The sequence below is a fragment of the Protopterus annectens genome, chromosome 1.part2 (assembly GCF_019279795.1).
Source record: "Protopterus annectens isolate FY-2018-M chromosome 1.part2, PAN1.0, whole genome shotgun sequence".
Classification (NCBI taxonomy): Eukaryota; Metazoa; Chordata; order Ceratodontiformes; family Protopteridae; genus Protopterus; species Protopterus annectens.
In genome coordinates this window covers 819,412,798-819,425,013 of record NC_056727.1, presented here as the reverse complement: position 1 = coordinate 819,425,013, position 12,216 = coordinate 819,412,798, and the positions used below count along the sequence as shown (strand labels likewise).

The 12,216-nt window shown below is 38.4% G+C and overlaps 1 protein-coding gene across 1 annotated transcript in view; it reads left to right on the top strand.

The window, feature by feature from the left end:
- RYR2 (ryanodine receptor 2) overlaps nt 1-4,948 on the top strand; it is a 6,224,161-nt gene extending 6,219,213 nt beyond the window's left edge. Inside the window, exon 105 of the mRNA XM_044059048.1 lies at nt 3,853-4,948. Coding sequence (XP_043914983.1) covers nt 3,853-3,948 — 96 coding nt within the window. The 3' untranslated portion in view covers nt 3,949-4,948. The remainder of the gene's footprint in view (nt 1-3,852) is intronic.
- Nucleotides 4,949-12,216: the final 7,268 nt, after the last annotated feature.

Here is a 12,216-nt window from a genome sequence, read left to right as displayed (position 1 = left end):
CAGGTCCGGTATGTTTTCCCCTCTTGTGGGAGTGGTAACAAGTTGTTCCATAGCATTTGAGTTTATAAATTCTAGGAACCTTTGGGCTAGGGTGTTGGAGCTAGATTAATGCTCCCAGTCTATGTTTGGGTAGTTGAGGTCGCCCAATATAATGGTGTTTGGAGAGACCTTCATATTTTCCAGTGTTCTCTAGAAGGCCGAGTGGGGTTCCTGGGTTTGGGAGGGTGGTCTGTAGCAGGCTATAAACTGGAAGGCAGTTTTACCCACTGTTAGTTGCACATGGATAGTCTCTGATGCTTCGTGTTGTGCCACCAACCTGGAGGTGTGGGTATCTTTGACGAATATTGATACTCCCCTCCTTTGTGGTTCAGTCCAAGTTTTGGGGCCAAAAGCATGGTAAGAGGTATAACCTGGTAGTGCTGGGGTGCTCTCGGGAGCCTTGAACCAGGTTTCTGTTACTGCACAGATATCGATGTTCTCCATGCTAAGGAGAGTTTCGAGTGTGTGCATCTTGAGGTTTAGACTTCTGGCATTGAGTAACATTACTCTTAGTTTCTTATCCCTTGTGATACCTATGGAGGTGGGTTTGTCTTTTGAGCCTTGCCTAAAAAAGGCACTATGGGGGTAGCAAGAACCTTTGCCAATATCCAAAAGCCCGAGGGTGACAGGTGCAAGCCGTCCCTAGCGAAGCATCGTGGCATATCATCCCAGGCTGACAGGCATTGGATCCCCTTTGAATGACACCAATACTTAAGCCAATTGTTGAAATTGATCATCTTGTCTTCATATTGTGGCATCATTCTTGGTGAGGGAAAGATGCTACTGAAGGTCAGGGTCATACTGGCTTGGGCTACATGTTCCAAGAGCTCCTCTATGTCTCTTTTCATGTAGTCCAGGGAGGTACGTCTCAGGTCATTCACACCAGCATGGACAGTGACAGAGTCATATTTGTACTTGCCTTGGAGTGACCTGAGTGCTTGTGTTATGTGGCGGATCCTAGCACCCGACAGGCAGCTCAGCGTGACCTTCTCCTTGTTCAGCCTGGTGAGTGGGTCGTCAGTGTGCCTGATGATAGAGTCACCTATTACAAGTGTATCAGGTGTGTTGTTTAGCCTTAAGGGCTGTGACTGTTTGGCACACTGGCTTTGTGAGCTATGTGTTGCACGTGTTTTGTTTTGTGGTAGCGGTTGCTTGGGTGTCTGCTTTGGAGGTCTCTGCTGCTTAGGCAGATTTTTATTTAGAGCCTCCGAGTGTGTTTTTGTGTGTTTATGTGCTTGATTTGTTGTCGTGGTAGGTCTATGTGAGACTGGAATTGTAGTGAGTGTGGTTTCCTTCTCCGCCTGACTGATTATGCCAGTACTGAGTTGAGAGAGCTTAGCCTCCAGTTTGGCTATATGGTTGCATCTCTCACATGTGTTGGAATTTGTTGGGAGGAGGAGAGGGTTGTCTGTGTACATGAGGCAGTTGTAACATTGCCTCAAGATTCCTAGATTCACCAGCTGGACCGGAGAGGAGATTGACAACTGACCTTTGGACATGCTAGAATAGTATTGGAAATTCCTTTATAATTGAAAAAAAAGTGCCAATGGGGAACAAGGTACTCAAGGGGAGTTTGTGAGGGTGTAGTACTTTTAATTTTTTAGTGCTAACTTATATAATTGCTTTAGTGAGCAAGTGCCAGGTAACTTAAATGCAATGTGTTACAGGTAACTTAAATGCAAAAACGACAAACAGTAACTTTCTTTCAAGTGAAACAAGGAAATAAGTACAGTAGGCAATGCAGATTTCACTAGGGATCCACAGAAGCGCTGAAAAGCCGCGTTTTAGGTGGAATTAGCATTTCAGGGAAATAACAAGCAAACAAACAAGCATACAAACAAAGCTAGATTCAGCAGGCCTGGATCTATTCTATGCTACAGCAAACAAGGTGTACCAATTTCAGTAAGAAACAGTTCAAATATGCAGGCACTATAAGCGTTTAAACAGAAATTCCCAGCTCAGAAGGGCAGAGTCCAGCCTCTCCTCCCACAAGAGTGCAGACCACAAACCTAATGTCCTCCTGTATAAGTTCATATTCTGAGCATTTACCCTGCACCTCCAGTGGTGTCTTTTGGAGACTAGTTATCTCATCTGAGTGCCAGTTAATAGCTTCCTTCATTTCATCCATTTTCTTATTGGGAGATATAATGTACTAATCTAGAGTGCCACTTATTTTTAAAACTTGCTTGTATATTTGGTTGATGTATATATATGTATATATATTTTTGGTTGTTGTTGAGGGCCTCTCCTTTTCATTCTCTTTTCACTCTTTTGATAATGGCTGTGCCATCTGGTGTATATGGTTTGATTCTTCCAAGATTGTTTTGCTAGGTTTTTTCCCTTTGCTTTCCTGAACTCTTTTTTTTTTCCTGGAAGTCATAGACTGACCCAGAATACTTCTGATGTTATATAACTCTGTATAATGCAGTTTGCTAGGTTTTTTCTCTATCTGAGGGAGAGTTATTCCAAGGTGTCAACTACTCCACCACCATACCAAAAGTCTGATCACCAACAATTCTTAAAGAAAGCAGTTGATTGCATGCTACAGTATAAGAAGGTATGCATTCCATGGACTGCAGTCGTGAAGATCCAAAAGACTTAAGAATAATGTGCCAAACTTGCAAGCAAAATACCTAAGGCATCATTTTTAGAGACAAGCCCCCCCTTCATCTGAGCAATGTTGCAGGGAAAGATTTCTTGTACTAAAGTTCAGTTCCTTATTTGAGTTTTATGTGCATTGTTATCATATATTGTGTTGCTGGTATACAAATAATGCCTGCAGTGGGATAACTGGCCATCCCAAAGAGAGGCATGTGGTTTATAATTTGTTAAAAAAAAGTAAAGCAAGATGGCAGTAGAAAAGCAGAATAAATGAATCTAGGCATGTTAAAGGTCTATTGAATGTATATCTCTTTGTCAGGTCTCTAGATCTGCTGCAGTAGACAGGATAAGTAAGGATTAATTTATATCATAACTGCACTAATGATATCACCCTGTGTTATGTTAGATATAGTCTGTTATCTTTCCTGATTTTTCTACATCTCTTAACTAATTACATCACATTATTATCCTTTACTGGAGGTCAAGATTTAATTGTAAGTTAGATTTTGTATTCCTATCAAGACCTCTCTGACCTCTCTGATGATTTGAATCAATTAGATATTTTTGTCTCTGGTGTCATTTAACTCTTATGCCCCAGCAACACTTGTTACTGTGTGCATGTGCACGTGTGTGTGTGTGTGTGTGTGTGTGTGTGTGTGTGTGTGTGTGTGTGTGTGTGTGTGTGTGTGTGTGTGTGTGTGTGTGTATATCTGTGTGCGTAGAGCACATGCATATGTGCGTAGAGGGGTAGGAGTCAAGAAGGACCTTTGTTATACATCTTTCTAGCAGAAACACATTGCTTTGTTTATTTTTATACATTTAAGTTGTAATTTAGAGCATATTATGTTTACTGCCCTGTAGCTTGCTAAGCAGCACATAATGTTTTAAGATACATGAGTTTATAGAACTGTATATCATATTGTCTGCTGAATATTAGCCTGTATTAATAGTGAATTTGTAGTTAGATGGAGAAAACAGGATAAGTCTAAGAATAAAAGTGAATTATTTATTTTCAGCCGTATGTTGCATATTATGTACACTTATGCATACTCACGACCTGCTCTGCACAGCTGTGTAAAATCCATTTGAATATATGCATTTAACCAACATGTCTTAGTATAGTAAATGTACAGTTGATACATTAATGTTGGTGTCTTGTTTCTAATGTTTTACATACTTATGTTTCATCAGATATCTGTGATTTTCTTTCAGGAGTCTTATGTTTGGAAAATGTATCAAGAGCGTTGCTGGGAATTTTTTCCTGCTGGAGACTGTTTCAGGAAACAGTATGAAGACCAGCTCAACTAAATAAGGGCTAATTAGTTCTCTTGCATACCATCTTTCAACTTCCCTTGGAATGCTACTTTAACTTTATGAATCACCCAAATAGAAGATGTGACTTTGATGCATCTGATCTACATTTTGATGGTTCCACCTTTCTTCTTTACATCTGCTTTGAAAGGCAAACAGACAGTAAAACCTTTGGGCTTCTAACTGTTTTCAGAAGCTTACAAAGGAAATGCTTCATCATGAGAGCACGTGTGAGAAGAAGAGATAACCACAGTCATCAAATAGATTTATTTCTTCATCAAGGAAGGGGGCTGTTTGGTTCACAGCAGGCTGCAGTGGTCAACTCTGGACTTTGGTTTGTGATGAGTAAATAGTGCCTTACTGTGTGTGGGTTGAGCTATGCAAGTGGAGAAAGCTGAGTGCATGTGACTTCATTTCTAAGTTATTTATTTATTTTGGTTTGGACATGGACATGTTTAACTTTGTTGTGTCTCAGGACAACAGTAGGGCATTCATATTAAGCTGAATCCACATTCACTGGCTTTATAGCTACTTTTATTTTGGCAACGCTCTGATGCAATACAGCACCAATTCAGATCTTTGTATGAAAACAAGATTAGAAAACTATGAAATATTTCATTGCATGTTTATTATGCAAGTTTCAACAAAAAAAGATTTCTGATGCAAGTTGATCAACGTGACAAAATGTTTTCAAAGTTTACAACTATCTCTATAGTAATAAAGTGTTGTGAGCTTTATTGTTCATTTGAAACCAGTGTCATGAGCCAAGAATGCATTTGTCATGAATCTACTTGTAGTCTGTGAATTTTGCCATTTATGGCAAATATTGGAGCTACAGATTACCTGCTGGGTCATTTTGACTGAAGCTGAAGCAATATCCATTCAGGGACCTCATCGGACACCATTGTAAAGCAATGATGATGTGCACAACTACTTCACATGGAGTGGTTTTCAAATGTAATGGCGGTCTTTGCAAATAAAACAAGTTCCAGACTAAGCAGAAGTGGTATTTATTGGAGATAAGTGGATACAATTTTGTATTTTTCCTGTCATTCTGGTTTACTGCCTTGCTAAATCCAGAATGTATTTTAGTTGCCTTTGAAAGTGAGTACAAGATTAAATTTGAGATTTATAAATTACTTGACAGTCATATTTAATTAACTGTAAGATTTGTAATGTATAGTGAATCGAAAGTAGTCATTGTACCTAACAGGTAAGTTTAAAAAAGTCACTGATGTTAAACTTAAAAAAATAACCTAGAATTCTTAACACTGTATGAAAGTTAGTTTTGCATGTATTTACTATAAAACACTTAAATGCGTGTTGTCTAAGCACTGTGTAGATTAAAAATACATAACGTATATCTTGCAGCAAGTAATATACATAAGTGAAAATTAAAATGAAAGATATTTAAAAAGTTGCCAATACTATACTTTGCAAGGTTTGAGTAAACTCATCCAAGCAAACAATACTTTTTAGATGATCATGGAGCAGGACTTTTGAGTTTCAAGCCCAAATCAAAGAAGGTAGCACATTCCATAGGGCTAGTGCAAGATACAGAAAAAAAAAACTGCCAAGAACTTTCAAGATGGGTCCTTCAGACAACGAGCTGTCCCTCTCTGATTACTTAATGGAAAAGACAGAAACATAATCAACCAGTGGCTTTTTCAGATAAGCAGGACCCAGATCAAGCGGCATGTGACATGTCAGCAATAAAATTTTAAAATCTGACCTGTCAACAGCTGGCATTCAGTTCAGGACCCAAAGTGAGGGAATAATAAGGCAAAAATTGAACTATTCTGAAAAGCTACACTGCAGAAGTCTGCACCCTTTTGATTCATACCTAATCGCCATCTGAAGGCCAAGGTAGATAGCATTGCAGCTGTCTAAGTAAGAGGATACTAAGGTACAGATCATAATAGCTAAGTTCAAAGACAGAAATAAGGTGTACCAGGGACAGATGTATGGCCCTTCATTGTCATTAAAGACAATGTCAGCATCATAAACCTGTGAAACAAAATGAATAAGAAAGAAAAGAGAGGAGTCAGTTTTTGTAATGTTGATTTTCAAGTAGTTTTCTGGCAACCACCTGAGAACTGAATTCAAACCATCTTAGAAATGAGGAAAAATCAAGTAAAGATTCCCACGTCAAGGAGGAGCATAACGGTATATTACCCATGCAAGACTAGTAGTAAATACCTCTTCTTCTAAGAGCATCATTATTGGGTGGAATATAAGCAGTGAACTGCAGCAGTACCAAGATGGACCACTGTGCTACTCCACATTTCAGATGGGAGGGTAGCACCTGGAAGCATTCATATACCACTATCTGTAATCAGCCTGAGAGATAAGAGGTGAACAGCTGAATGTGATACCACAGAAACCACAGTAAACATAAATTCCTTCAGTTAAGATGCTGTGATTCACCATGTCAGATGCAACCACAAGATCAAGGAGGAACAGACTTGAATATAACCATTAATCTCTGGCCATAAAAAAGTCTACTTCTGATCTTGAGCACTGCACATACAGTTAAAACCAGACTGATGCGGATCTCTATAACCTTAACAAAAAAGGAAGGCATGAGACTCATTGATAATTCTTTAGATTGTCCGGATTCAAAAACTGAATCCCATACAGTAAGGGTAATAGCCTTTTTATACTTGATGGAAATCCTAGTGATCTCAGAGGCTAAAGGACAATTAGGAGAGAATAGCTGGTCCCAAAACATCCAGGAAGCACTAATTAACCAGTAAAACCAGGATCCATCCTGCAATGAGCTAATGAGCTGAATAAGATGAAACCACATTTATTGGGCAGGTCTGTTATGGGAAATAAAATGGTACAGTCCATTTAGAAAGGAAAAACTACATTTAAATATCTTGCTAGAACTTTTTGGATAAATAACTGTTATACACAGACACACACACACACACACACACACACACACACACGTATATATATATATATATATATATATATATATATATATATATATATATGTGTGTGTGTGTGTGTGTGTGTGTGTGTGTGTGTGTGTGTGTGTGTGTATAAAGTGTTATTAGATTATTTCTTCTTCTATCAAATTTCAGTTTCCATGCAAGTGGTCAGGCTGTCTGGTAGTTTAAATCCCCAATCTCAATTTTCACTGTTACCTTTCCACAAATGTGTTTAACATTTATTTATGTATATTTGTAATTGGCTAAGTGAACTCATCCAAGGCCTCTTTTCATCAATGAACCAGGCTCTTAAGTTAAGACAGCAGTAACTGATAACATAGAATGTGAAAAGTAGATATAATTCATCTAGAAATCTCTTGCCACTTGCTGAATAACTGTGTACAGAAAATGACTATCAGTCATTTAGTCAAGCTCTGTTTAATGCAGTTGAAGAAAGAAAAAATCAGAGTGCTTGATATGGTCTAGCGTTCAAAACTTGATTTGCAGAATTCAGCCAAATGCCACATTTTATTGCAAGAAGATCTTGATTAAGGTATGACATCATACAAAGGAATAGTAGAATTTTGTCTACTTACGTATTAACGCAACCAGGAGTAAATGCGAAAGAATTTCTTCCTGGTTGCTTTAATTTCTGTTCGAAAGATTGCAACCTCTGCAATGAAATTACAGTTTCTTAAATGTGTACTTATTATTAAAGCAACCATGACTAAATTATTTCACCTTTACACTGAAACGACTGTTTTAACTCAAAAACATTTTCCATTATTACTGCGGCTGTGATTTTAATGCAGAAGAACTGCCTTTCTACTGACAGTAAAACAGTAATTTCAGTAACTGTGGAGTAGTTCCCTAATGAAAATTATTTACCCATTTTGGATAAAAGAAAATTTGTATTCTCTCAGGAGGCCACGAAGAGTCAGTTCATGGCAATAATAAGGTCAGTATATTTACCGATTAGCATACAGGATAAAAACACTTAATAATCAAAGTGTGCTGCCATTCCACAGTACAGTTAAATAACAGCATACTCATAATACACTTTTGTGTACTCTGTCATCTTTTGAAATTACGTGCAGATTTTGTCATTTTTTTATGAAGGCCATTATATGTCAGCATTTAATTGTTGATTGTTTTGAGGTAACATTCAGTCTGCATGAGGTAACATTCAGTCTGCATGAGTATTTCATTGATTATGTAGGCAGCTATATGACTGCCTCAAACATTTAACTTTCAATTACTTCCAAAAACATTCATTGTAGGTTTATTTCTTAAATATGTTATACTTGCTGGATTGCTGTGCCTTTTGTTCACATCATCGATGAAAGTTGCCCACCCTACTTGGTTAATAAGCAATAAATCCAATCTGTCACCAAACTATACCAACCTGGTTGCATTAATACGTAAATACCGAATTTTCTACGTGTTTAATTTACATATAACAAATATTCTAAATACATCTCACTTGACATATAACAAAGATTATAGTTATGTTGTGCGTATGGTTATATGTAGAAGTCATCATCATCAGTTAGTGAGTATAAAATAAATAACACATCCATGTCAGAGCACCAATGGCGTACTGTAAAAACACTCTTTTAATAGAGCACTGGAACCTACAATGAATAACACATTTTATTTAGAGCATTGGAGAATACAGTTCATAATATATTGTAGGGTACTTTATACTTCTCTGGATTTATTATTCCAGAGTTTACATGAATAATAAAGAGAAACAGTGTATCTACATAAACAACTTAAAAGTACACACAATTATACTTGACTATGTTGATACCTCGCAAACTATACATATGATGTTTTCATTTTCATTCATTCCTCAACATATGCGTCTCAGATCTAACCTCAGATCTGATTCAGCCATTTTCTTTTAGATTCCTGGATCCAACTCTCAAGCTCCTCCTTTTACCCATAATGCCCCTTACTGCTACATTACCTCAGATCTAGTTTGTTGCTTTGGGCTGCCTTTGATAGGTTCTGTGAGTAAAAAATAGATTTTATCTCCTTTTTGTTTTAGTATATTACTTCTTTAGATTATCCTTCCTCTTTTTACTCCTGGTAGTGTTTCTATTCTTTTTTCTGTACCTTTTAAATGTATTTCTTTTACTATAGTTTTACTATAGTTGGTATTAGCTTTCTTTACCTTACTTTCTAAGGTAGTCTTTGCTACCATTGTTGGTAAACTTTCCTTCTACCTGTTTAAAAAAAAAAAAAAACTTTAATTAGGTATTCATATCTGGTCTACTGTTTATTGTTAGTATGGCTGAGAAACCTTCCAGGTTTAAAAAGTGCACTTCCTGTGGGCATACAATACCTATTTCTAATGTCCTTTAGGCCCTTACGTAAAACACAGCTACTTCTTAGGCAGTAAAGGTCCTGCACAAAAAACATGTAAAAAATAGTATCCAGGGTTGAATGGGTGTGTGCCCTTGAAACCATTGCTTAAAGATTGCAAATTGCTTCATTGATTAGTTAATTAGTGTTGCTATACAAGATATATGTGCTTGTTCTTAGTTTGTCTGATGAAGTGCCTATTGCAAGGCATGAAAGTGCTAACCTTTTTAATTTTTTTTAAGTCTGTTTTATTAAAGTTGGTTTCATAGAAGCTGTGTTTGGTCCTGGACTTATTTCTTCAGCTGCCCTTTAGGCCCTTCCCATTTAGAAGTGCCTTGTGAAAACTGTTCTGGATTTAATTTGAGGGTTATTGGTGACAGACATAATAAGTTGGTCATGAAAGGCCTTTTGCCTGCTTTTTCTTCTTCCAATTTCTACTTCAGGGGCTCAAATATCCTCCAAACAGAAATCTTCAGAGCCTAGGGAGCATAGGGAGCACTTTCCTGCACGGTCTCTGAGATCCACTCTAGTCTCGGAGCCATCTCCTAAAGTTAAAAAAGTGTTCAATCCAACACCCCCTGGATCCGACAGTCATAGTCTCCAAATCTCCTTTGATCTGGAGTCCCTGTTTTTTTCTGGAGCTGGTGTCTCCTAGGCTGAGATCTCCATTTTTATGCAAGACTCCTAGAAAGTTGCCTCATCCTCCCTCTACCTGTTCCTCAATCAGGACCTACCAAAGTCGTTCTGAGGCAGATGAGGACAGGATGATGAGGAAATTCCTTAAAGCACAGATCCAGATGGGGATTTTACCTGCGCCATTTCCCATTGGATCTTTGCGCCTTCAACCACCTTCGCAACAGATTGTAACTCCTCCTATTTGACCTGTAGTTTTGGAGCCATCAGATCCCAGAGTACCAACAGTTGAATTGTCTGATCCAAAGAACACCCTCTTCTTCGACTCCTACCATTTCCCTGACCTGTTTGGTGTTGATCCCCACTGAGCAGGATGAGTCTTGGAGCCAAAGCATCAACACTGGGTCCAGGGAGGATGACTTTGACTTCAAGGTTTTCAGAGCCATCGCTTCCCATTGGACCCTTGGCGCTGGACAGCTCAGGTCTGATTCCCTCCTCAGAGAGGAGATCCAGGAGGAGTGGAGAATCAGCTGAGCTGAGAACTTTGGCTCCAATGAGGTTGGCTTCTACTTCTCCTGGTCACTGTACCTTCAAGGTAGTGGAGATAGATTTTTCCCATCCAAGGACTTCTTTGACTCTCATATCCTCATATCCTATCCCTTTTCCTTCATCGGATTTAAGCTCTGGGCCTTGTCACTCTACTGTACTCCACAGGGACAGCCAACCTGTAAGACCTTCCAGGCAGTTCCTATTCTGGAACTTCCTATTTTTTTCTGATACATCTCTGGAGGCAGATGGGGGGCACTTATCCTTGCACCTAAATGCCTGGACAGCCATTACAAAAGATTCTTGGGTGCAAAAGATTATATCCAGAGAATATTTTAATCCCTTTTCACAAAGTGCCTGCAAAAGAGATGTCTCATCGATGTTCCATCCAATCAGAGGGAGTTGGCAGCTCTAGAAATTGAAAAGCTGGTAGAAAAACAGTCGTCCAAAAGATCCCACCAGACCAATCAGGATTTGGAATTTTCTCAATGTTCTTTTTAGTGCCAGAGAAAGCAGGGGACCTGAGACCTATTCTGCATCTCAGTCATCTAAATCAATTTGTAAAGAACTCCAAGTTCTGGATGGTCATGGTTTAGTCCATTCTGCCTCTTCTACAGAAAGGCAACTGAATGTGCTCTATAGATCTTCAGTATGCGTACTCTCACATCAAAGTAAACATGTGCTCTCAAAGATATCTGTGCTTTCAGCTTTGAGCCATTCATTACCAGATCAGAACCCTGCCCTTTACTCTTACCACAGCCTCCAGGGTGTTCTGCAAATGCACAGCAGTGGTGGCAGCTCATCTCAAAATGCACTGATTCAGAGTGATTCCTTATTTAAACAACTGTCTCCTTTCTGCACCAACAAAGCATCTCCTAGAGAAGGCCAAAGATTACTTACTGTAGAAGTGTCCATTCCTAGGGATCACAATCAATCTTTCCAAGTCCCATCTTCAACCAGTTCAAATTCTGGAATTCGTATAGCTCATCTGAACACTGTCAAATCAGTTTGTGTTTTTACCCCAAAGCAGAGTTCATTCCCAAAGACGGCATGTCAGACAGATTCTAGAGCATCCCTCTCCTTCAGCAAGACTGGTTGTTCAAGCCTTAAGTTTGATGGTTGCAGCAATCACCCTCTTACCTACAGTTCACCTTCACATGAGAGTTCTTCAATGGACCTTGGCAGTACAATGGTCTGTGCTTTTGTACCCTTTGAAAAATTTTATAAAAATTTTGCAAGCCTGCAAAGACTCCCTACTTTGGTGGATGCAGTCCAATGAAGTTTATCAGGAACATCAAATCCAAACGAAAATAGTACAACAGACAAAGGAAAATAGCTGGCTTAATGATAGATCCAAAAGCTGGTTTAATAAACAGTTCAAGCACATGTTGTGGTGTTTAAAAAAGTAAAAATTCTTCTAAAATCTCATATGTGCCTGTCCATAAAATACAAATATCATCCAAAAACCTCCTGTACAGGCTCCATTGGCCTAGGTATATAGAATTAAAAACATATTCCTCTTCCCATTTAGCTAAAATCAAATTGGCATACATAGGGGCACATGCCACTCCCATTGCCACTCCTTGTATTTGTTGGTAAAATCCACCTTTAAAAAATAGGAAATTATATTTTAGCACTAAATCAATCAAGTTAAAACATAACAATTGATCATTTCTAGTGAGTTCACCATCTTCAAAAATAATTTGTTCCAGCATTTGTATCTCTGCCTCATGGGGGATGCTGCTAAAGAAATCAATGACATCTATTGTAACAAAAA